This window comes from Xenopus laevis, chromosome 4L, assembly GCF_017654675.1.
Source record: "Xenopus laevis strain J_2021 chromosome 4L, Xenopus_laevis_v10.1, whole genome shotgun sequence".
Classification (NCBI taxonomy): Eukaryota; Metazoa; Chordata; class Amphibia; order Anura; family Pipidae; genus Xenopus; species Xenopus laevis.
Window position 1 is genome coordinate 154,312,490 of NC_054377.1, and position 27,119 is coordinate 154,339,608.

The 27,119-nt window shown below is 44.6% G+C and overlaps 1 protein-coding gene and 1 long non-coding RNA gene across 2 annotated transcripts in view; one reads left to right on the forward strand and one right to left on the reverse strand.

The window, feature by feature from the left end:
* Window positions 1–1,208: 1,208 nt before the first annotated feature.
* Window positions 1,209–2,722, reverse strand: LOC108704052. The gene is made up of 3 exons (XR_005967081.1): window positions 1,979–2,722; window positions 1,528–1,590; window positions 1,209–1,377 (listed from the first exon to the last, which is right to left on the reverse strand). It is a non-coding gene; the product is annotated as an uncharacterized LOC108704052 (long non-coding RNA).
* An 18,892-nt stretch (window positions 2,723–21,614) lies between these two features.
* The window catches only part of syn2.L (synapsin II L homeolog), a 104,139-nt gene continuing 98,634 nt past the window's right edge, over window positions 21,615–27,119 (forward strand). The window contains 1 exon segment of the mRNA NM_001085734.1: window positions 21,615–21,927. Coding sequence (NP_001079203.1) covers window positions 21,701–21,927 — 227 coding nt within the window. The 5' untranslated portion in view covers window positions 21,615–21,700.

A 27,119-nucleotide genomic window follows, 5' to 3' on the forward strand; every position in this document is an offset into this window, starting at 1 on the left:
GAAATGTGTGAGATGTCACATAATATTTACATATTGATAACTTTCCCTGAGTTTTTGGACAAATAAAAATCACACCGTGCCCAGAGCAGCAGATAATATAATTGGGTCCCAGCAGATGTTGGTGCTGTCAGTCTGGGGGGCAATTAATTTGATTGAACCTTTGCAGAGAGAGAAATGTGACCGGTGATTAAAGGGCAAATAAAGCCCAGTGGCTCTAAGGGGGTTATTTATGGAAGGTTGAATTTTGTTTCTGAATGAACTCACAACTCAAATGGTTTCTCATTTAAGAATAAACTTGAATGTAAAAAAGTTGAATACACTAAGGGGCAGATTTACTAAGCTTGAGTGAATAATTCGAATGGAAAATTATTAGAATTTAAGTATTTTTTTGGGTACTTCGACCATCGAATTGGTCAAATTCGATCTAATTCGATCTAATCGAATGATTGGAACGATAGGAAGTAAAAATCATTCGACCATTCGATAGTCAAAGTACTGTCTCTTTAAAAAATACTTTGACTTCATACTTTGTCACTTTAAACCTGCCGAGGTGTAATTTTAGCCTATGGGGACCTACCCCAGCACTTTCCTAAGTTTTTTTTGGTTGAATAAAAATCCTTCGATCGATCGCTTAAAATTATTCGAATTGTTCGATTCAAACGATTTCATTGTTTGATCGAACGATTTTTATTCAATCGAACGATTTTTATTCGATTGAACGATCGAAGCTTTTGCGCTAAAATCCTTCAATTTCGATATTCGAATTTGATAAATCTGCCCGACTGTTTGAAGGCTACTAACTAATATCACATTGACTGGTAAATGACCTCGGCAGGTTTTAGCTGGAGTATTTTTGGATGAGCGATTTCTGGGGTCGGGATATAATAAATCCCCATAATTGTTTTTAAAAAATTTAAATTTTGACTGAAAAATACCCTTGAAAACTCAAATTTTTCATGGAAAAGACAACTCGACCTTTCATAAATAACCCCCTAAGTGTTCCACTAATAATCAAAAAAATGTTTGTGAGGGGTTGAACTGGCAGCTGCATGTTGACTGGCGCCCACACTGACAGTTGGATTATAGTTAGGGCAGTATCTGCCTGGGATGTGTGTGTAGCCATTACCCACAATGCTCAGTGGTTCAGCCAATCAGTGCTGGTCTCTATATACAGTTGGGTGGATACTGCGCACTGGGACTGGACCAAGTCAGTACAGAGATTTATTAGGGGGCACCATATTTAGGGGTAACAAAGGGGTACACTGTAAATAAGAGTCAAAGAACAGCCAAACAATAAACATCAGGATTTGCCCTTCCGGAGCCTCCGCAGCATTTCATAGAATTCCTTGGAGCTGTACTGCACCGTCTTCTTGACTCCTGCAAGGGCAATAACAAGGGGCAATTAATGAACTGCACCGTCTTCTTGACTCACCTCCCTGGACCAGTATTTAAGGCCCAGCAGCAGGTGGCGAGTGCAGATCAAGTGCATGTGGGGGGCATCATGTATTAGGGTAACACTGTACCTACCAGCAGTGAGGATCCCTTTGGTGCTCTGAGACAGGCTGGAGGATCGCACAATGCCATAGAGAGCTGCAGGGGGACAGACATAGTGGTGGTTTAAGGCGCAGGGGAAGGGAGCCAATCAGAACACAGATACCCCCTCTGCAAAAAACATGCTGCCCCAGAACATTCCATCAGATGAGTTGCACGAGGGGGTGGATTTCACCCTTGGTCCCTCCAGCCCTTTAACTCTTTCTACACTGGCAGAGCAGAGTTACCAGCCTGCTGGCATTTTGGGTGGAAAACACCCTGCTGGTTGGGTGCCACACTGGGGAGACTCCTATCATTACACAGGAACAATATTAGTGCCCACAAGTGCACCAAGCTGCCAGTCAATATACCCCACCCCAGGAATGTCACCTGAACCCCCAGAGAATGCCCCCTGCTTTGTGGCCCCATCAGTTGTGCCTGTACTTACCCTGCTGCATCCCCCGCTGCATCATACTGCTGTATCATACTGCTACATCCCACCACTGCATCCCCCGCTGCATCATACTGCTGTATCCCACGGCTGCATCCCCCGCTGCATCATACTGCTACATCCCACCGCTGCATCATACTGCTGTATCCCACGGCTGCATCCCCCGCTGCATCATACTGCTACATCCCACCGCTGCATCATACTGCTGTATCCCACTGCTGCAATCAGGGTCCTGCACCACCTGACGTAAAATCTCTTCCATGTCACGATTCTTCCCCCAGAGGGTGACAAGCCCAGTGATGCTCTGTGGCAGTTTCTTGGGCAAAGCCATGAGCTACTGGTACTGCCCCTCGGGCTCTTATTCACCTGCTGGGGCAGAACAACCCACAGGCTGACAATACTGTTTATTATATTATAAGTTGCCCATTTGGCAATATAAATGCCCTATGAATCAGTGATACTTTGTATCAACAGAAACAACTTGTCTGAGTAGTGGGACAGGTCAGCCTACAAGCAGGAAGTGGCCAATCTACAAGCAGGAAGTGGCCAATCTACAAGCAGGAAGTGGTCAGTCTACAAGCAGGAAGTGGTCAGGAGCTCTGGATACAGGTGAGTACTGCACATCACTGGGAGGGATTAGGAACTAATTGGATCATTTCATTATAGGAATCAGGCGGATTTGGGAAGTTATTGTGCAACTGCCCCCTAGTACTGTAGGAGAGCCCCACAAGCTGCAGGTAGAGTTCCTCCTTGGAGAAGCTTTTGGGGAGCACAAGGAAGGCTGCATTCAGCGCACTCTTCAGGTTGGTGGTTAAGGCTGTGTGGAGGCGCCTGTCCCCTGCTGGGTCAGGATTTTTACCTGGAATATCAAAATGTCATTGGCAATAACCAAGCTGAATGTATTGTAGTTGATACACTGCAGACCCAAAGTCTACTCACTGTGCAGAAGTGGTGCTGGTTCTCTGTTGTCCTGGCACCTGATGAAGGGAGGTTGTACCCCCTAAATGTTGATGTTGGTGATGATATAAACACTGTCTCCACTGCAAAAATTTGTGCAAATCTGTGAACAAAAGTTGCAATAACCAAGCTCAGACATGTGACACAGGACACCACTCAGATGCCAGGCTTAGCTTCATGCTCTGATTGGCTACAGGTTCTTCTAGTCCTGAGGATGTTCCAAGACTCTGATTGGCTACAGGTTGGTCTAACCCCACTAGACAGTTAAATGACTTCTGATGGATCTGATTAGTGGAAATAATAAAGGAATCAAAGTGCAAGCTCACTGGGGCAGTGGAATATGTTGGCAGACACAGCCTCTGAGCCACTTGTACATACAGAGGTGGAAAGTGCAAGCTCAGTGCCTGGGATTTTGGTGGGGGCATTAAATGCACAGATCCCGGATGCATTCCTGTTCTGCCGGGTCCTGACCACACCCTGTCGCATGTTTTGGTGCATTTGCACAGCCAGAGTGGATGCGGGTCAGCAGCGCCGGACCATCTCTGTTTGCTCAGAAACTCATTAATTAAGGGAAACTTTCCAACAAACCCTGGGGCAGAAAGACAAGTCCAGAGGCAAATGACAGGGGGATTAAATGCACAAACAATGGCGTCAGTGGAAAAAGAAAATGTTGTGAATTTGCCCAGTCACTGGCATGTAACTAACTGTCAGCTGAACACAGGGAACCTTCACTGACTGTCACATGTGTGTAATCAATGACTCACCATCTGGGCCCAGAGCTGGGCAAGAGGCAACAGAGCAACTGTAGGGTCGGACTGGGCTGGTGGGACTCCAGGTAAAAACCCAGTGGGCCCCACCAGCCAAGACCTGCACCTGTTTTCAGCCGTGCTGCCCCCTGATCCCCCCCCTCCAGCCCCAATCTCAATGCAAATACAGGACAGGTATGTGCGGGGGCCCAGAGGGGGTGGGCTGCTGGGAGTCTGTAGGGGGGTTGCCGCAGAGGCAGGGGGGCCCAGAGGGGGTGGGCTGCTGGGAGTCTGTAGGGGGGTTGCCGCAGAGGCAGGGGGGCCGGGTGGGGGTGGGGGCCCCTGTGGTGGAAGTCCCAGGGAGTCAGCGACCCGCCAGTCCGACACTGGGCAACTGAATGTGTGTGTATAGTACACAACCCTCTGCCTTATAACTAATAATGCTAATAACTCCCAGCAGCCACCCCCAGCCCAAGGTTGTTAAACAAATATTTTGTAGGGAAACCTTCTCCTTATTGACTGAAAAGAAATAAAGGGAAAATAAGCAGTTGCTGCCCTCTAGAGGACACAAATAGCAATAAGAAGCTTCAGTTCTGTAGCTGCTACAAACTATCCCCAAATACCGAAAGGCGAACTCCAAACAATTATAACTTTAGCTTTTTGAAAAGTAAACATAATTTCAAGCAACTTTGCAATATACATCAATTAAACAATATGCAGATTTTTCATGATTTTTAATGGTTTGGAACATTCCCTAAGCCCAGCCCCCTGCTCTCCTGTTGATCTGTCTGACTACTTTGCTGAGCTGTCTGACTAATGTTACTTTGTCTTTAAAAGGTCAGCGCTAATTTAAAGCCCAAGGGAAAAAAATATGATGAAAAAGAGAAAAAAATTATTTTTTATAGTGTAGTATTTACTGAGAGTTGTAGTTCTACAACCAAAAAAACTATTTGGTGCAGTTACCCTTTACGATTCACCACAGCTGGCTATTGAATGGGTACTTTACAAACGTTTAGATTTAGCATATGCACATCACGATTGGTAGAGAATAAAATTGTAGGGTAATCCTTCTGAGCTGGAAGAGGTTAAAAATGTGCAAATATAGTGTAAAACCCTTTTTATTAAATATCCTAAAAAACCAAAATCCTATCACACCAGAGGAGGATGATGTCATCCGCACTCGGCTACACACAGCGGCGAGGAAGGATATTGTTTTTATAGGGTCTATTGTATGCAGATTCCGTTCCGCTTGGACTGCTAGAGAAGCATGGCTTTGTGCAGGCAAAATATATCTCCAATCTAAAAAGCCGCCATCCTTCTCATCTGCACTGACATAGGCATAGCGGAGACTACACTTGCGTGCATACCTCCCAACATTTTAGAAGTAAAAAGAGGGACAAAAAAAAAATTTCCGCACATTGCGCAGCAATTTTTTTGACCACACCCCTTTCTGTGGCCACACCCCCTAATTACAGGCAGGTTATGAAAGTTTGAAAATATTTCTCCTTATCTAAACTGTGTTTTTGTGTCTCAAAATTGTTACAAAGTATCTTATTTGCACCTGTTGGCTGTTCTGGGCTCTCTGCTAAAAGCCAATTCTTTTTCTGGCTGTTCAGTGCAGAGAAAAGAGGGACTTTCCAGTACAAATGAGGGACTGCGGGTTGAGCTGTCAAAAGAGGGACTGTCCCTCCGAAAAAGGGACAGTTGGGAGGTATGCTTACGGAAGCGTCTGATGAAGTCGTTAAGCGACGAAACGCGTAAGGCATAGACGGCTGACGTCACATCCAAGCGTCCAGGAAGCAACAAGCGGCAAGCGGATTGTGGAGGAAACGCTGGTCGGAACCCCAATAGCAACCAGGGGCGTAACTATAGAGGAAGCAGACCCTGCGGTTGCAGGGGGGCCCAGGAGTGTAGGGGGCCCAGTGAGACCCTAATTAATTAGCAATTTTAACATATCTTGGTAAAATAGGCCAACTTATAAATATTTTGGGGCCCTAAATTGAATTTGCTATGGGGCCCAGTAACAACTAGTTACGCCACTGATAGCAACCGCTAGTAAAGACTTGCAGCAGTACGGACTTGCACGGATAAGTGACTATGTGCCTGTTGTAACTACTAAAATGTGAGTGCAACCAGTTGGTTTTGTAGGATATTTAATAAAAAGGGTTTTACACTATATTTGCGCATTTTTAACCTCTTCCAGCTCAGAAGGATTACCCTACAATTTTATTCTCTACCAATCGTGATGTGCATATGCTAAATCTAAACGTTTGTAAGTACCCATTCACTAGCCAGCTGTGGTGAATCGTAAAGGGTAACTGCACCAAATAGTTTTTTTGGTTGTGGAACTACAACTCTCAGTAAATACTACACTATAAAAAATTAATTTTTTCTCTTTTTCATCATATTTTTTCCCTTGAGCTTTAAATTAGCGCTGACCTTTTAAAGAAAATTTCGGACTGTTGTTTTGTACTCGAGGAGAAACGAAGATCGTTGGGTCGGACAACCAAGGGGAAGACTCAGAGACTTTGGTCACCTAACTTTTTATAAGTCTATATATTCATTTGTACTGTTTGTTTGTATCAACAGCCATTTGTCCTCAACCTGCAGCCTCCAAACCCCACAATTCCCTGCTCATGTGATTTCAATAAGGGAAGGAACATCCCAGTGCAATGCATTGTGGGTAATGTAGTTCCTGCAGTCTGTCTGTAAGTACAATGTGTCACATCAGTGTTTAGTCCCTCCTCCCCTGCCAGGATTTCAAATGATGCAGAAAGAGAAGAATTGTTACACAGCTGGACTTCAGCATAGAAAATGACATTTATTTATACTTTTTGAAGAAATAGGTACAGTAACTGTGATGGGTATATTAGGGGTTTCTGTGTTATGTGGCCTCTTGGTTTGGAAGCCGGACTTCCCCTTGAATTATGTTCCCATAACAAAGACTTAATTACTGAGCCCTTCCCATATCAGCTTAGTTGCTCTTCTCTGTACTTTCTCTATTTCTTTATTGTCCCTTATATATTTATATATATAGTGATCATACCCCCCTTATATATTTATATAGTAATCATATCCTCTTATATATTTATATATAGTGATCATATCCCCCTTATATATTTATATATAGTGATCATATCCCCTTATATATTTATATATATAGTGATCATACCCCCCTTATATATTTATATAGTAATCATATCCCCTTATATATTTATATATAGTGATCATATCCCCCTTATATATTTATATATAGTGATCATATCCCCTTATATATCTATATATAGTGATCATATCCCCCTTATATATTTATATATAGTGATCATATCCCCCTTATATATTTATATATATAGTGATCATATCCCCCTTATATATTTATATATAGTGATCATATCCCCCTTATATATTTATATATATAGTGATCATATCCCCCTTATATATTTAAATATAGTGATCATATCCCCTTTATATCTGGTGACAAAGAGCTCTGTCGCAGTAGGCTGGCTGTATATGATGGGAGGTATATAACACCCAGCCTGAGGTATTGGCTCCTTTAAATCTCCAGGGTAAGACAGACAGGAGCCTGGCACAGGGCTAAACCAGTACGTTGCCCAATTAGTCCGCAGGTTGGGCAGTTTAAGGTTGGGCAGTGAGGGGAGAGAAGCTCTAAACAAACGATGGGATTTCGTTGAACAAACTGTATGTTATAGAGGAATGGCCATGTGACAGCAGTAAGGATGTAAAACTGCAGATCGGTGAGTTTATTATTATTATTATTATTACACAGAACTAGTACTTATTTAAGTTTGTCCGGTTGGAATAATAAACCTCAGTCAGAGTCTGATCATTTTGAGGTGAGTCTCGTCTGTAACCCCTGCTTTACCTGAGTCCCATCCACTCCTATGAGCAACTCCCCACATCTATTTAACCCCTTCTTGCCCGCACCTCTCAACTGTTAATTTCCATTTGTGGAACCAGCCGCACCTTTCACTATACACAGCTCCCTGCACCAATCAGCAGCTTGTGGGTCTCTGTGTGAAGCTCAAAATGTGACACTCGCTGCTTGTGACTCTCTAATCTGTAACCATTTGTTACATTTCTCAGCAGCATCAGTGTAACCCCAACATCTCATCCACCAGCTGTAACTATTAATGAAGCTCAGGGAGCATGCTCAGTAGGGGCTGCTGGGAAATGGGACTCATGTACCGTATGTAACAGTTGCTATGGGACAGACGTTAGTAACAGTCAGGGAGCATGCTCAGTAGGAGCTGCTGGGAAATGGAACAACTCATTTACTATATTTGCAAAGTGAATTTCCTCTTTAAAGGAACAGTTCAGTGTGAAAATAAAAAGTGGGTAAATAAATAGGCTGTACAAAATAAAAAATGTATCTAATATAGTTAGTTAGGCAAAAATGTAATGTATAAAGGCTGGAGTGAGTGGATGTGTAACATAATAGCCAGAACACTACTTCCTGCTTTTCAGCTCTCTAACTCTGAGTTAGTCAGTGACTATAAGGGGGGCCACATGGGACATAACTGTTCAGTGAGTTTGTAATTGATCCTCAGCATTCAGCTCAGATTCAAAAGCAACAGATATGTCCCATGTGCCCCCCCCCTCAAGTCTCTGATTGGTTACTGCCTGGTAACCAATTAGTGGAAAGCAAGAGAGCTGAAAAGCAGGAAGTAGTGTTCTGGCTATTATGTTACACATCCACTCACTCCAGCCTTTATACATTACATCACTCATCTGTGTGTAACCCTGCCCCGCAACATACCAACACATTTACTATATTCCTTTGTTTTATACATGCGCAACCCTCACCTGTACATTGTGAGACTTGTAGTTCACACCACCATGATCAATTACAGTTCTAACAGTAAAGAACCCCTTCCTATGCTGATGGTGAGATCTCCTTTCCTCCCCACCAATGAATCACTCATTCCCCCTCTCTTGGTAGGGAATCCCATAACCTGACTGTCCTTACAGTAAAGAACCCCTTCCTATGCTGATGGTGAGATCTCCTTTCCTCCCCACCAATGAATCACTCATTCCTCCTCCCTTGGTAGGGAATCCCATAACCTGACTGTCCTTACAGTAAAGAACCCCTTCCTATGCTGATGGTGAGATCTCCTTTCCTCCCCACCAATGAATCACTCATTCCCCTCTCTTGGTAGGGAATCCCATAACCTGACTGCCCTTACAGTAAAGAACCCCTTCCTATGCTGATGGTGAGATCTCCTTTCCTCCCCACCAATGAATCACTCATTCCCCCTCTCTTGGTAGGGAATCCCATAACCTGACTGTCCTTACAGTAAAGAACCCCTTCCTATGCTGATGGTGAGATCTCCTTTCCTCCCCACCAATGAATCACTCATTCCCCCTCTCTTGGTAGGGAATCCCATAACCTGACTGTCCTTACAGTAAAGAACCCCTTCCTATGCTGATGGTGAGATCTCCTTTCCTCCCCACCAATGAATCACTCATTCCCCTCTCTTGGTAGGGAATCCCATAACCTGACTGCCCTTACAGTAAAGAACCCCTTCCTATGCTGATGGTGAGATCTCCTTTCCTCCCCACCAATGAATCACTCATTCCCCCTCTCTTGGTAGGGAATCCCATAACCTGACTGTCCTTACAGTAAAGAACCCCTTCCTATGCTGATGGTGAGATCTCCTTTCCTCCCCACCAATGAATCACTCATTCCCCTCTCTTGGTAGGGAATCCCATAACCTGACTGTCCTTACAGTAAAGAACCCCTTCCTATGCTGATGGTGAGATCTCCTTTCCTCCCCACCAATGAATCACTCATTCCCCCTCTCTTGGTAGGGAATCCCATAACCTGACTGTCCTTACAGTAAAGAACCCCTTCCTATGCTGATGGTGAGATCTCCTTTCCTCCCCACCAATGAATCACTCATTCCCCTCTCTTGGTAGGGAATCCCATAACCTGACTGCCCTTACAGTAAAGAACCCCTTCCTATGCTGATGGTGAGATCTCCTTTCCTCCCCACCAATGAATCACTCATTCCCCCTCTCTTGGTAGGGAATCCCATAACCTGACTGTCCTTACAGTAAAGAACCCCTTCCTATGCTGATGGTGAGATCTCCTTTCCTCCCCACCAATGAATCACTCATTCCCCTCTCTTGGTAGGGAATCCCATAACCTGACTGTCCTTACAGTAAAGAACCCCTTCCTATGCTGATGATGCAGTATTACAATCCCTCAGTCCAGTCTGTATAATGAATAATAACTGCAGTGAGAATATTTATAAAGTTCCAATGATATTTGTGCTGAATCACTGGGATCTATGAGATGTTATTGATGGAAATAAAACATCATGTTCTTTCTTTTATTAGTGGGTGGGGAGATGTGTCAGAAAGGTAAATAAACGTATTGATCAGTAGGGGGCGGCAGTTTGTGCTAATCCTTAAAGGTACAGAACTCCCCATGCAGCAGTGTAATGAATAGGGCTGTATGTGTGTATCAATATGTTAGTTTTTTTTGGAAAATGTTATTATTACATCGACTAAACAGGGAAACTGAAATTGCTCTATGTTTGCTTTTTTGAAAAAGGTAAATACATTCTCAGAGCCCAGATACTTCACTTTAGAATGAGCTCTTGCTTACAAACCAGTCACACCTAAGGGTGAATGGAGAGGCTGTATACTGGGAATATAATTACTTAAGGTACAAGGGAAAGCTTCATTTCCCTTATTTTGTAAGGGTGTCACAGTACTGCAATAAGCCTTCAATTATAGATGTGGAAGCTGCCATGCTGGTTGTCTCTGCAGCAAACAAAGAAATAAATGAATATGAATATTGTGTGTCAGACTGTCTGGAGCTTGAGAGGGGGTGCAATTCATTAGACACATACTGAGCCCCCACACTCTTGTTTATACCCTTCACTGGATGGGCACCTGATGTCTGTAATACCCCCTTGTCTGTCATGTAGCCCCCCACAGTGATACAGAGAATATGAATATCTGATACAGTAAGAGGAGCTGTGCATCAGTGCGCCAGGAGCAGCCTGTTGGGTAGAAAACAATGGAATAGGAAATATGAGCCCGTTTCACTGCTGATTCTCAGGGGTCCCGGGAGTTACATTTATGGAGCCGGACCCCCAGGCTTATTGGCTCCTCCCCTCTAAACCCCTCCCTGTAGGCTCAGTTGCAGAATCCCAGTGATTGGCTGGTGATGTGTCGGGTCTGTAGATATTTCTGTCCCATTATTTCTGCTCTTTGTTCCATAGAATGTTCCGGTGTGGGGGCTCAGCTTCTCATTGGATCTTTCTCTCTGTTCCTCAGGTGCCCGGGGGGATCTCTCCCCCTTATTCTGCACAAAAGGAATTCTCATGTTTCCATTAAATCTCTCATCTACCTGCGCAGTCAGAACTGCCAGTGCCGAGGGGCAACAAGAAGCCCTTAATTATAAGATTTTCAGCTCTGGAAATATAATGAGACGAGGGAACAGCTCCAGTCTCCGCTGAGTCTCTGCCAATAGCATTTCCATTAACCATTTCACTGCAGTGAGACTCACCAATAGGCTCCATGGAGCTGCCATACTGAGTGACTAGGGGTTGCCACCTGGCCGGTAAAAATGATACTTGATGCCAATGTTATTGATAGGAAAACTCTGCAACCCTATGAGTGACGCTTCATATACAGTTAAAGTTTCAGACCTGAGGAAAATCACTTGTTCCCAAATGATATTTATTACCAACCATAATACAATAGGGGGCAATGAAACAATAACACAAGGGTATAAGCACCTCCCCTTCATTAGGGTCAGTCATATTATTCGTTAATAACAGGGATGGGTGAATTTGACCCGTTTCGTTTAGTTTCGCCAAAAATGGCGAAAATTCACCAAAATGCATTACATGTCTATGGATGACAATCTTTTTTTGATGCTCGGTGTTTTTTTCCTCCATTTTTGTCTATGGGCGTCATTTCCACAGCGAAATTCACTTATCTCTTGGAACATTATTTATCAGTCATCAGCATCTTACGTTCTTACACTGAACTGGAAATTGACCCAAACTCAGCGCCGATCCGCGCCTTTATGCCGCCTGAGGCGGCCTTCCGTTGCCGCCCCGACCCCTCCTCACGGCGCTCACATTTTCTGCGCAGGAGGGGGTCGGGGCGCTGCACGACGCTAGTGCAGACAGCGCAATTGCGCTCTCTGCACTACAAGAGCCGAATTTCCGGGTTGAAAACCGGAAATTCGGCTCTTAGTTACCAGGAGCGGCATTTTTGCCGCCCCTGGTAACCAGGGGGGCGCTGCCGCCTGAGGCGAGTGTCTCAACTCGCCTCATTGGTGGAGCGCCCCTGCCCAAACTGGGATTGTTACTAAACATAGGGATTCTGAAAGCGGGACAATGTCGTGGCTCAGTGGGTGACACATCGGCCTGACACTGCCATTTAGATTCCAGCTGTGGCATCAGCAAGGGGTGTGTATAGTCTCCCCAGGGCCGCCATTAGAAATCACGGGGCCCCGTACAACAAAATTTTTGGGGCCCCGCCCACACTGACGACCAAGCTCCACCCCATATCCCGCCCACTCCACATCGCAGTTAAAAGACCACACAGACATCAGCGCTAAAAAAGTAACCCCCCCCACACAAGTTGTAAAAAGCTATTGATGGTCAGGGCCCCCCAACAAAAATTTTTTAAAAAAACTAAAAAATAAACAAACATTGGTGGCAGGGGCCCCCTTATAAGTTAAAAACAAATTGGGGCCCCAAAAAAAATTTGAAAAAAATAAAAAAAATTTTTTGAAAAAAAAAAAACCATTGGCGGCAGGGGCCCCCTTATAAGTTAAAAAAAACTTGGGGCCCCAACAAAAATTTTTTAAAAAAACTAAAAAATAAACAAACATTGGTGGCAGGGGCCCCCTTATAAGTTAAAAACAAATTGGGGCCCCAAAAAAAATTTGAAAAAAAAAAAAAAAATTTTTGAAAAAAAAAACCATTGGCGGCAGGGGCCCCCTTATAAGTTAAAAACAAATTGGGGCCCCAAAAAAATTTGAAAAAAAAAAAAAAATTTTTTCGAAAAAAAAAACCATTGGCGGCAGGGGCCCCCTTATAAGTTAAAAACAAATTGGGGCCCCAAAAAAAATTTTGAAAAAAAAATTTTTTTTTGGAAAAAAAAAAAAAACTGGTGGCAGGGGCCCCCTTACAAGTTAAAAAAATTTAAAAAATTTAAAAAAAAAAAAATACAATGGTGGCAAGGGGCCCCTTACGAGTTAAAAAAAAAATTGGGGCCCCACAAAAAAAGTTTTAAAAAAAAGATTGGTGGCAGGGGCCTATAGAATATTAAAATAATACATTGGTGGCCAGGGGATTAAAAAAAAAAAAACACAAACTGGTGTTCAGTAGAATTGAACTCATGGCTTCAGTACTTCAACTTCGCCTCCTTTCGTGACTTCGGGTCTTTTCACCGCTTCAGGACTTCGGCTTCGGCTGTTTTCGTGACTTCGGGTCTTTTCGGCGCTTCGTGACTTCGGGACTTCGGCTTTTTCCGTGACTTCGGGTCTTTTCGGCGCATCGGCTTCGGCTTTTCGGCACTTCCGCATTCGGCACTGAAGAGGCAAGACGTACGGCTCGGGCGCTCGTAAGGGGGGCCCGGATCTTCAAAAAATGCAGCGCTGCCGGGCCCCCCTTCATGCCCGGGCCCGGTACGCTTGTCCCCCCTGTCCCCCCCTGATGGCGGCCCTGAGTCTCCCCATGTCTGTCTGGTTACCCCAGTTACCTGCTCACCCCAAATAAAGAGTCAGGTTAACTGGCTTCTCATAAATTAAACCTAATGTCTTGAGAATGTTATAGGGAGCTTGGATTGAAAGCTCACTGGGGCAGGGACTGATAGGAATGTGATAAGGCCCTTAGATTGTAAGATCACTGGGGCAGGGACTGATGGGAATGTGATTGGGGCCTTTGATTGTAAGCTCACTGGGGCAGGGACTGATGGGAATGTGATTGGGGCCTTTGATTGTAAGCTCACTGGGGCAGGGACTAATGGGAATGTGATTAGGAACCATAGATTGTAAGATCACTGGGACAGGGACTGATGGAAGTGTGAAAGGGACCTTAGATTATAAAATCACTGGGACAGAGACTGATGGGAATTTGATAGGGACCTTAAATTGTAAGCTCACTGGGCCAGGGACTGATAGGAATGTGATAGGGACCTTAGATTGTAAGCTTACTGGGGCAGGGACTGATAGGAATCTGATAGGGAGTTTAGATTGTAAGCTCACTGGGCCAGAGACTAATGGGAATGTGATAGGGACCTTAGATTGTAAGCTCACTGGGGCAGAGACTGTTGGGAATGTGATAGGATCCTTTGATTGTAAACTCACTGGGGCAGGGACTGATGGGAATGTGATACGGATCTTAGATTGTAAGCTCACTGGGACAGGGCCTGATGGGAATGTGATAGGGACCTTAGATTGTAAGATCACTGGGGCAGGGACTGATAGGAATGTGATATGGAGCTTAGATTGTAAACTCACTGGGCCAGAGACTAATGGGAATGTGATACGGATCTTAGATTGTAAGATCACTGGGGCAGGGACTGATGGGAATTTGATAGGGGCCTTTGATTGTAAGCTCACTGGGGCAGGGACTGATGGGAATGTGATAGGGAGCTTAGATTGTAAGCTCACTGGGGCAGGGACTGATGGGAATGTGATAGAGACCTTAGATTGTAAACTCACTGGAGCAGGGACTGATGGGAATGTGATAGAGACCTTAGATTGTAAGCTCACTGGGGCAGGGACTGATGGGAATGGACCCACCTGAATACAAACAGGCAGAACATAATGGAATTAATTAGCCTTTAGATGCACCAACACCTGCGTCTAAAACCTGAACCTCAAAGTTGAAACCCCCTGTATTTAAGGGCCACAGGAATATGGAGCCAGAAGAATGAGCAGCAGCTTCTCCAGCACTTGCCCTTGTGGAGTCTCAGCAATGGAAAGGTCCAAGTGGTGCTGGTCCCGGGGGTGAAATGTTCTTTCTTGATTCCTCCTCTTGTTCTGCAGCTTCATTTCTCCCTGTCCACTTGTTGCTCTTTATTTCAGCTGCTGATACTCAGGAATGATCATTGGAATCTTGGGAATAACTAGGGAATAATGTGGACTTAAAGCAATTAGTGATGAGCACATTTTTTTTTCCAGCCGTGCGTTTGCTGCAAAATTCAGCATTTCTCTATCTGCAAATGTTTTTGTGAAACTGCGGCTAAAATTCGCCACAGAAAAAAGTCGCCAAGACAAAATTGTCACCGAGACTAAAGTTCACCTTAAGAAAAAAATGTCCATTGACTTTATTGCGTTTTGCTAATCACTAAAAGGAATCAATGGAATTCTCCAGTCGCCTTCCAGAAACATTTCCATTTCCGTAAATAATTTGGGAGTTTGTGATACATGGAAATGTGCCCCAAATATTCATCTGCACTTGTGTCCCATTATAGAATAACTCCATCCCCCAGTCATTACAACTTACTCACCAGCTAAATAACCAGCTAACCAAGTAATTAGCTAACCAAGAATCCAGCTAATCAAGTATCCAGCCTATAAGTAACCATCTAACCGAGTAATTAGCTAACCAAGTAATTAGCTAATCAAGAATCCAGCTAACCAAGTATCAAACTAACCAAGTAACCAGCTAACCAAGTATCCAACTAACCAAGTATCCAGCCTATAAGTAACCATCTAACCAAGTAATTAGCTAACCAAGAATCCAGCTAACCAAGTATCGAACTAACCAAGTATCCAGCCTATAAGTAACCATCTAACCAAGTAATTAGCTAACCAAGAATCCAGCTAACCAAGTATCCAGCCTATAAGTAACCATCTAACCAAGTAATTAGCTAACCAAGAATCCAGCTAACCAAGTATCGAACTAACCAAGTATCCAACTAACCAAGTATCCAGCTAACCAAGCATCCAGCTAACCAAATATCCAGCCTATAAGTAACCATCTAACCAAGTAATTAGCTAACCAACAATCCAGCTAACCAAGTAACCAGCTAACCAAGTAACCAGCGTATGAGTCTGGGATTATGAGATGTTTCCCCTGGGGAGTCGCATGAAGTGCATAGAGAGAAGAGAGAGAGAGAGAGAGAGAGAGAGAGAGGAGAGAGAGAGAGAGAGAGAGAGGAGAGAGAGGAGAGAGAGAGAGGAGAGAGAGATAGAGAGAGAGAGAGATAGAGAGAGAGAGAGGAGAGAGAGAGAGAGAGAGAGAGAGAGAGGAGAGAGAGAGAGAGAGGAGAGAGAGAGAGAGGAGAGAGAGGAGAGAGAGAGAGGAGAGAGAGAGAGAGAGGAGAGAGAGGAGAGAGAGAGAGAGAGAGAGAGAGAGAGGAGAGAGAGATAGAGAGAGAGAGAGAGAGAGAGAGAGAGGAGAGAGATAGAGAGGAGAGAGAGGAGAGAGAGATAGAGAGAGGAGAGAGATAGAGAGAGGAGATAGAGAGAGATAGAGAGAGAGAGAGAGGAGAGAGAGAGAGAGAGAGGAGAGAGGAGAGAGCTGCCTGTGCTTCATCGTTAGCTAATGAGCTAATTCATTGTGTCACAATATTGTGCGCAGGAAGCTCAGGGGAATGAAACAAATGCCATTAGTACATAATGAACTAAATCCAATTTATTTGCCTCTGTTTTGCCTCTTACAGTTGTGGGTCGGTTAATACAGTGACGGTGATGATCCAGTCCTGGGTTTGTTTGAAGCTACTTCCTACTTCCTACTTCCTACTTCCTGGTCACACAAAATGGAAAGAGGAAATGAGAATATAAGAAATGTCTGGACTGGATCACTATCTCTAATGACATGGGGTTAGTTGGTTTCTCCGGACACTGGAAGAACTTGACGTTTCTGGGCCTCTGGGCAAAATCACTTTAGGGCCCCCCCCCCTGAACTCAGGGAATAAGATTTTATTTATAAACATATTTATGTCTATCAGTTCCCTACTGGGTCCTCTGGGGTAATTTCTCAGTAAACGAATCGGTTTGACGTGACCAAACACTGAGAGATTTGGTTGGGCCAATGTCCTTGTTACCAAACACCTGGGCATGTAGAGCAGTCACTGATTGGTCAGAGAATATCAGTCAATTCCCATTGGTTGAAGAGGAGCAGCAACTGGTCCAATCATTTATGTGCTCGTCCCCCTACTTGTGCCCCCTGCTACAGAATCCGTTGGTTTGGTCCATATGGGTCGGCCATGTTTAGTGCAGAACTGATCCAGGGACTGATCTCATTGGCTGATTGGGATCAGGAAGGAATTTTCCCTATAGGAGGAAATGGGATTGAGAGGAATCTACAAAACATTCAGCAGCTTCTCATGGAGACAAATCTGAACCTAATGAAAGTCTTTTTCCACCCTGTGTAACTATGGAACCCGTTTTCAAATAGTCGTATCCAGGGTCCCACTTCCCATAGCAACCAGGACAGCTTTTCAATGCATTTACTGTGCAAACCACATACACCAGGGCTGCAGCAATATGAGTGGGAGTCACTGCAGGGACATTCAGTTCAACAACATAACAGAGCGGGGGGGCCAGTCAGAGACTGTGGGGAAAGTGGAGTAACAACGTCCCCCAAAACTGACCCGACCCACTCTCCTGCCTCTTGGACTAAAGTGTCGCTGCTGGAGGTGAGTATCTAACTCCCTGCACCTTCAAAGTCAAATAAGTGATCAGGAAATCACAATACAAACCTGACTCATAATGACTCCCCACTCTGGTTACCAGGATACATGGCCTTAGCAACCAGCAAATCCCTTAGAATTCAAAGCAGTGAGGAGAAAAATCAGATGACTCCCCAAAATTTCAGCTCTAGTGTTGGGGTAGGGGAAACGTTGCCTTGGGCATCTGTAGTGTCTGGCCTGGTTCAGTTTGCCTTTAAATCATTGTCAAGTGAAGGTAAAAGTAATTCAATTTATTAATTCTGGTGACTAAAAATAGACATAACACAATCACGGGCTCTAATGGGAAAATTCAGCTCGTTTGTGATTTCTGAGATTCTGAGGAGGGACCGTTAGATCAGAGAACTGGGCCGGGAATTTCCTTTTGTTACACTGAGACATTGTTACACCTGGTTGTTACTTACTCATTGTCTGACACAACTATAGTCTCACATTGTTACACTGAGACATTGTTACACCTGGTTGTTACTTACTCATTTTCTGACACAACTATAGTCTCACATTGTTACACTGATACATTGTTACACCTGGTTGTTACTTACTCATTGTCTGACACAACTATAGTCTCACATTGTTACACTGAGACATTGTTACACCTGGTTGTTACTTACTCATTGTCTGACACAACTATAGTCTCACATTGTTACACTGAGACATTGTTACACATCATTACATTGATTCACTGTAGCAGTGTCAGTGCACTTGACTCACCAGATGAACTGCTGGTTACGACTATTAGCAACTGTTTCTGCACTGACTGGAGAATAAACTGTAGGAACAGATGGTGCGTCACATCCCAGAGCCAATAAATCTGATTCCATCGTGTCTTCCCCATGTCACTTACACACAAGCTGTTTTCTTTGCATTTAATCACAAATATTGTATTTATAGGAGTCTTTTGTAAACACAACTTGGTACATTTTTGTGAGGTCCAACTATGACCCCCCCTCTATTCTATTATCCTTTAAATGTGCTGTATGTACAGAGACATGGACTTCATACCCAATATAATGGAGTCTCCAATACATATCACATAAACATGTAACAGACCTAAGGGCATAAGGACTGTGCTCCACTGCCCAATATTTTGGGTACCATGTTGTCTTTGTGGATGGAGGTGAGGGGCACATTAACTTCACAGTAAACCCTTCCTATGCTGATGGTGAGATCTCCTTTCCTCCCCACCAATGAATCACTCATTCCCCCTCTCTTGGTAGGGAATCCCATAACCTGACTGTCCTTACAGTAAAGAACCCCTTCCTATGCTGATGGTGAAATCTCCTTTCCTCCCCACCAATGAATCACTCATTCCCCTCTCTTGGTAGGGAATCCCATAACCTGACTGCCCTTACAGTAAAGAACCCCTTCCTATACTGATGGTGAGATCTCCTTTCCTCCCCACCAATGAATCACTCATTCCCCTCTCTTGGTAGGGAATCCCATAACCTGACTGTCCTTACAGTAAAGAACCCCTTCCTATGCTGATGGTGAGATCTCCTTTCCTCCCCACCAATGAATCACTCATTCCCCCTCTCTTGGTAGGGAATCCCATAACCTGACTGTCCTTACAGTAAAGAACCCCTTCCTATGCTGATGGTGAAATCTCCTTTCCTCCCCACCAATGAATCACTCATTCCCCTCTCTTGGTAGGGAATCCCATAACCTGACTGTCCTTACAGTAAAGAACCCCTTCCTATGCTGATGGTGAGATCTCCTTTCCTCCCCACCAATGAATCACTTATTCCCCCTCTCTTGGTAGGGAATCCCATAACCTGACTGTCCTTACAGTAAAGAACCCCTTCCTATGCTGATGGTGAGATCTCCTTTCCTCCCCACCAATGAATCACTCATTCCCCCTCTCTTGGTAGGGAATCCCATAACCTGACTGTCCTTAAGTAAAGAACCCCTTCCTATGCTGATGGTGAGATCTCCTTTCCTCCCCACCAATGAATCACTCATTCCCATCCCATCAGTACCACCCCCTCCTGCCTGTAGGTACCACCCCCTCCTGCCTGTAGGTACCACCCCCTCCTGCCTGTAGGTACCACCCCCTCCTGCCTGTAGGTACCACCCCCTCTCAGATGCTGTGGATTTGTTTTAGACTCATGATTTCTCTAATCATTGGGGATTCATCATTTCTATGGAGCTGCAGGACTGGAGCATGAGATTCTTATTGTAGTTGTGAGTCTCTGCTCCCAAGAGGTTACAATCTCTGGTGTTGGATAATTTATCAAGTGTCAGTGCTCCTGTGAGTGGTGTGTTTCACTTATATCAGAATTTCATATTTGTATATAGTTAGTGGTTTTGGTGACTCTGCTTAAGCAAACTCTTCTTATGTCTCCTATTCTTTCAGTTAAACCTCTCCAGGCAGCGACACCAATGATTCTCTCAGGTAAAATGTAATTGATCTTGTGACTGTTGTTCTGATCCTGAGCAGGACCAGACCAGTAGGGGTGTAGGTCTACGAGAACATAAAAGAACCCACTCCAAGCCCACCCATTGTCAGTGAGAGAACAAATGTCTTCTTATATCTGATGAGGAGCAAAGATAAATCCCCCACATGGGGCTCATGAAAACCATAACAGGACTGAGAGAAGCATTTTATCCACTCACCATGGCCATATATTTGTCTTCTTTTGTCTCCATCTTGCCCCTACTGTCTCCATCTTGTCCCACTGTCTCCATCTTGTCCTACTGTCTCCATCTTGTGCAACTGTCTCCATCTTGTCCTACTGTCTCCCTCTTGTCCTACTGCCTCTGTCATGCCCTACTGTTTCTATCTTGTCCTACTGTCTATATCTTGCCCTACTGTCTCCATCTTGTCCTACTGTCTACATCTGCCCTACTGTCTCCATCTTGTCCTACTGTCTCCATCTTGTCCTACTGTCTCCATCTTATTCTACTTTCTCCATCCCTACTGTCTCCATCTTGCCCTACTGTCTCCATCTTGTCATACTGTCTCCATCTTGCCCTACTGTCTCCGTCTTGCCCTACTGTCTCTGTCTTGCCCTACTGTCTACATCTTGTCCTACTGTCTACATCTTGTCCTACTGTCTACATCTTGTCCTACTGTCTCCATCTTGTCATACTGTCTCCATCTTGTCCTACTGTCTCCATCTTGTCCTACTGTCTCCATCTTGCCCTACTGTCTCCATCTTGCCCTACTGTCTCAATCTTACCCTACTGTCTCCATCTTGGTCTATTTTATCCACTTTACCCTACTGTCTACATCTTGTCCTACTGTCTCCATCTTGCCCTACTGTCTCTATCTTGTCCTACTGTCTCCATCTTGTCCTACTGTCTCTATCTTGCCCTGCTGTCTCCCTCTTGTCCTACTGCCTCTGTCTTGCCCTACTGTCTCTATGTTGTCCTACTATTTGTATCTTGTCCTACTCTCTATATTTTGCCCTACTGTCTCCATCTTGTCCTACTGTCTCCGTCTTGTTCTACTGTCTCCATCTTGCCCTACTGTCTCCATCTTGCCCTACTGTCTCCATCTTGTCCTACTGTCTCCATCTTGCCCTACTGTCTCCATCTTGCCCTACTGTCTCCATCTTGTTCTACTGTCTCCATCTTGTCCTACTGTCTCCATCTTGTCCTACTATGTCCATCTTGTCCTACTGTCTCCATCTTGCCCTACTGTCTCCATCTTGTCCTACTGTCTCCATCTTGCCCTACTGTCTCCATCTTGCCCTACTGTCTCCATCTTGTTCTACTGTCTCCATCTTGTCCTACTGTCTCCATCTTGCCCTACTGTCTCCATCTTGTTCTACTGTCTCCATCTTGTCCTACTGTCTCCATCTTGTCCTACTGTCTGATGATCATGGTTAAGACTTAATTTGGGCAGAACCAGGTTTTGTATCACTGAGGGGGTGACACTGGGGTGTCATTATTATAGGGACACTTGTCAGTAAGAGGGAAGTGTAGATTATGGGTAGGTCAGATTTTTGGGACAGGAGCGAGGGGGAGGAAAGTGGGGTCGGTGGATGATTGGGGTCGGGGTATATCTCAGACAGGAAGGGGAGTGGCAGAGCCCAGAGCACGGGAATGTCAGTCCCTCCCATTAGGAGCGAATGAGCTGAGGCCGGGGGAGGAGCTTGAGCGCACAGTGACATCGGGAGCAGTGATTGGCTCCTCGGGAAGGAGACTCAGCGCAGCATCAGCACCGGGACTATCGGGGCCTCTCACCTGTCCGGCAACGGCGCGTCAGTCTCGGGGGAATCTCCGGACACTGAAGAATCTCCGACCCCGAGAAGCACCAGGAGCCGCTCTTTTATTTCCCTGGATCTCTCTCAGCGGAACCTCAGGGAAGAGCCGGGACATGAATTACCTGAAGCGGCGGCTGTCGGACAGCGGGTTCCTGGGGTCACTGCCCAGCGGGTATTTGTCTGACCTGGGCCGCCCCGAACCCCCACCCGCCGGACACAGCGTCTCCCAACCCTCCGGCTTCTTCAGCTCCATCAGACACAGCCCGACCCCGGCACCACTCGGCGACCCCTCCGGGACAATCCGGAACCTGCTGGTCATCGGGGAACCGCACACCGACTGGTACCGACCCCCTTCCCCTGTATATAATGTACCGACCCCCCCTGTATATAATGTACCGACCCCCCCCCCTGTATATAATGTACCGACCCCCCCTGTATATAATGTACCGACCCCCCTTGAATATAATGTACCGACTCCCCCTGTATATAATGTACCGACCCCCCCCCTTATATATTATGGTACTTACCCCCCCCTGTATTATGGTACTTACCTCCCAGTTAGGGGAAGGGGTCACTGAGGGTATAATAATAATAATAATAATAATAATAATAAGGAGAGAGATTCATCAGTTACAGATCAGGAATGGGTAAAGCTGAGTCGGGAGTTAATGGGTTAATGTTGTTCTTATCACGTGATTATTAACCTGTTCCTCAGCACAATACGCAGGGACATACATGGAACATGAGATTTACATACGAAGCAGCCAATAATTGATACAACAGAGCTTACAGTCTAAAACTAAACGGATCCCACAGAAAGGATTGGGCCCCGGGGCCTCTGTCAGGTACAACACACAGGGTACTGGGTCCTGGGAGTTGGGGGCAATGAGAGTGAGGCTGTTGATTCCTGGTGTAGCGACACAGAGGATGATGGGAGTTGTAGTTAAGGGTGTCATAGACTTTCTGTTTTGGGTGTAGGAAAGAAGAGGCTGATGGGAATGACCTGCTGATCCCACGGGTAAAGGAGCTTCCCTAGAACCTTCCACCTGATTATCAGACATAAGGGGCCCTTGCTGCCCCCTGCTGAGAAATTTAGTTCAACTACACCTACTGGGTCTAAGATTTATAGCAAATTCCCTAGCACCTCCCTTCCTAACGACACTGACACCCAGGAGCACTGACAGTGCAGCACTGCAGTAAAGCAGCTACATATTCACTAACAGCTGGGAGTTGTGTAAAGGGGAACTTTGGGTTAATGACACCTTTAAAAACGTATTCAAGCCTGTCCCTAAGCTCAGTAAGTGACAGCAGCACAAATTGTGACATTTCTATTCTATGTGTACTGTATATAAGTATATAAGTGGCTCCCTAAGCTCAGTAAGTGACAGCAGCACAGAGCATGTGAATCAGTGAATCAGCAGAAAAGAAGATGGGGAGCTACTGGGGCATCTTTGGAGACACAGATCTTTACTGCTAAAGGGTTGTGGTTGCCTTGGGCTTGTATTAGGGTTACAACATTTCTAGCCTACTTCTTTAGTTAGGCTTTAGTTCTCCTTTAACCAGTATATTTTCTCTCATTGAGGTTATCACCCCCATAATCCTGATTTATAGTAAATAGCACCATGGACAGAGGAAAATCTCACTGCACATCTGCAACGTCCTTATTCTCTTGTCTGCACTGCTGCCTCTGACTCCTGATACAACTTCCCAATATCCATTCATTCCTCATTCTCACTGGGTTTATAGTTCTGTGTAACTGTCATTGTGTCTGTCCCTTTCTCTTCTCTGCACTGCTGCTTCTGACTCCTGATACAACTTCCCAATATCCATTCATTCCTCATTCTCACTGGGTTTATAGTTCTGTTGTAACTGTCATTGTGTCTGTCCCTTTCTCTGCACTGCTGCTTCTGACTCCTGATACAACTTCCCAATAATCCATTCATTCCTCATTCTCACTGGCTTTATAGTTCTGTGTAACTGTCATTGTGTCTGTCCTTTTCTCTGGCACTGCTGCTCTGACTCCTGATACAACTTCCAATATCCATTTCATTCCTCATTCTCACTGGGTTTATAGTTCTGTGTAACTGTCATTGTGTCTGTCCCTTTCTCTGCACTGCTGCTTCTGCACTCCTGATACAACTTCCCAATATCCATTCATTCCTCATTCTCTGCACTGCTGCTTCTGACTCCTGATACAACTTCCCAATATCCATTCATTCCTCATTCTCACTGGGTTTATAGTTCTGTGTAACTGTCATTGTGTCTGTCCCTTTCTCTTCTCTGCACTGCTGCCTTCTGACTCCTGATACAACTTCCCAATATCCATTCATTCCTCATCTCACTGGGTTTTATAGTTCTGTGTAACTGTCATTGTGTCTGTCCCTTTCTCTGCACTGCTGGCCTCTGACTCCTGATACACTTCCCAATATCCATTCATTCCTCATTCTCACTGGCTTTATAGTTCTGTGTAACTGTCATTGTGTCTGTCCCTTTCTCTTCTCTGCACTGCTGCTTCTGACTCCTGATACAACTTCCCAATATCCATTCATTCCTCATTCTCACTGGGTTTATAGTTCTCTGTAACTGTCATTGTGTCTGTCCCTTTCTCTGCACTGCTGCTTCTGAACTTCTGATACAACTTCCCAATATCCATTCATTCCTCATTCTCACTGGGTTTATAGTTCTGTGTAACTGTCATTGTGTCTGTCCCTTCTCTGCACTGCTGCTTCTGACTCCTGATACAACTTCCCAATATCCATTCATTCCTCATTCTCACTGGGTTTATAGTTCTGTGTAACTGTCATTGTGTCTGTCCCTTTCTCTTCTCTGCACTGCTGCCTCTGACTCCTGATACAACTTCCCAATATCCATTCATTCCTCATTCTCACTGGCTTTATAGTTCTGTGTAACTGTCATTGTGTCTGTCCCTTTCTCTGCACTGCTGCCTCTGACTCCTGATACAACTTCCCAATATCCATTCATTCCTCATTCTCTTCTCTGCACTGCTGCCTCTGACTCCTGATACAACTTCCCAATATCCATTCATTCCTCATTCTCACTGGGTTTATAGTTCTGTGTAACTGTCATTGTGTCTGTCCCTTTCTCTTCTCTGCACTGCTGCTTCTGACTCCTGATACAACTTCCCAATATCCATTCATTCCTCATTCTCACTGGGTTTATAGTTCTGTGTAACTGTCATTGTGTCTGTCCCTTTCTCTGCACTGCTGCTTCTGACTCCTGATACAACTTCCCAATATCCATTCATTCCTCATTCTCACTGGGTTTATAGTTCTGTGTAACTGTCATTGTGTCTGTCCCTTTCTCTTCTCTGCACTGCTGCTTCTGACTCCTGATACAACTTCCCAATATCCATTCATTCCTCATTCTCACTGGGTTTATAGTTCTGTGTAACTGTCATTGTGTCTGTCCCTTTCTCTGCACTGCTGCTTCTGACTCCTGATACAACTTCCCAATATCCATTCATTCCTCATTCTCACTGGGTTTATAGTTCTGTGTAACTGTCATTGTGTCTGTCCCTTTCTCTTCTCTGCACTGCTGCTTCTGACTCCTGATACAACTTCCCAATATCCATTCATTCCTCATTCTCACTGGGTTTATAGTTCTGTGTAACTGTCATTGTGTCTGTCCCTTTCTCTTCTCTGCACTGCTGCTTCTGACTCCTGATACAACTTCCCAATATCCATTCATTCCTCATTCTCACTGGGTTTATAGTTCTGTGTAACTGTCATTGTGTCTGTCCCTTTCTCTGCACTGCTGCTTCTGACTCCTGATACAACTTCCCAATATCCATTCATTCCTCATTCTCACTGGGTTTATAGTTCTGTGTAACTGTCATTGTGTCTGTCCCTTTCTCTTCTCTGCACTGCTGCTTCTGACTCCTGATACAACTTCCCAATATCCATTCATTCCTCATTCTCACTGGGTTTATAGTTCTGTGTAACTGTCATTGTGTCTGTCCCTTTCTCTGCACTGCTGCTTCTGACTCCTGATACAACTTCCCAATATCCATTCATGCCTCATTCTCACTGGGTTTATAGTTCTGTGTAACTGTCATTGTGTCTGTCCCTTTCTCTGCACTGCAGCTTCTGACTCCTGAAGCAATATAACTCTAAGCAACATGGTGATATAAATTAATTGTCACTGGGTTTATACTCATGTGTCATTGGTTTCAGTTCTGTTCTGTGTCTCAGAGCTCGGCCCAGTTATATAATTCAGAACCAACAGGACAGGGTGTCGGGTATAACGTGTGTCACCTTCCTGCCATTTAACATTACTTTTTGGCAAATGGAATTCTGCCTGTACAGGATTAGAACATTCTTATTTACTGCACTGCTGTAATTATTTGGTATGTCTGACTGTACTATGTTGGTTGCATTTATTTTCTGCATGTTCCCCAGTGAAGACCCTGAATTGGGGACTTTCAGTCACAGAGATCACCCATGTTTTAGCCACTGCTATTGCTTTATATTTGCTTTATATTTGCTTTATATTTGCTTTATATTTGCTTTATATTTGCTGTATATTTGCTGTACTGCTGACTGAGGAAGCCTGTGACTGACTGAGCTAGGAGAGTGGGAGAGATATCATCTTTCTATTCAGGCCTCTCTTATTCATATTCCAGCCTCTTATTCAAATCAATGTATGGTTGCTAGGGGAATTCGGAACCTAGCAACCAGACTGCTTACATTGGAAACTGGAGAGCTGCTGAATAAAAAGCAAAATAACTGAAAAAACTGCTGTATTACAAGTGTTGGTGCCATTTTATCTCTGGTCTCTAAGTCTCGGAGTTAATTGGGAGAGGGAAGGGAGCAGCGGATTTAATTTACGCAGATAATATTGTTACAGTGAGAAATCCAATAGTCTGACATTGAGGCAGAACCAAGAAATGCGCAGAGATCAATTCCTTTTAACCTCTGATGGGGATTCACTGTCCCACTGGATTATAGTTTTAGTAGAACAATGAGGGACTAAATTGTGTATAAAAGTGAGGACAGTCGTACCATAATATAATAGGACTGCTGTACAAGCAGAGATCTGCAGCGGCCCAGTATCTATAGAGTTAAGATCATTGGCAGACAGACTGAAGCCTTATTGGACAGATTCTGATCCACACAATTAGTCGTCTCCTGTACAAAACTTTTCTGGCAGATAATGGGGCTCCATAATTAATTCTCCCACAAATGACCTGCCCTATTGTTCTGCTCTCACCTCCATGTACAGTAATTGCACTGCTTCTGTTATGTGAATAATAATGAGTAACACTGTCACTAGTCTTGTGCAATTGTCCTCCCAGTCTCTCTAATAACTGGATAATCCAAGAAACAGAGCCATTTATTATATAAACTGGGATGTTCCATCTTGCAGACTTTTATTTGATGTTGAACTAAAGAGTGTTTCCTTACTGTCTCCATCTTGTCCTACTGTCTCCATCTTGCCCTACTGTCTCCATCTTGTCCTACTGTCTCCATCTTGCCCTACTGTCTCCATCTTGTCCTACTGTCTCCATCTTGT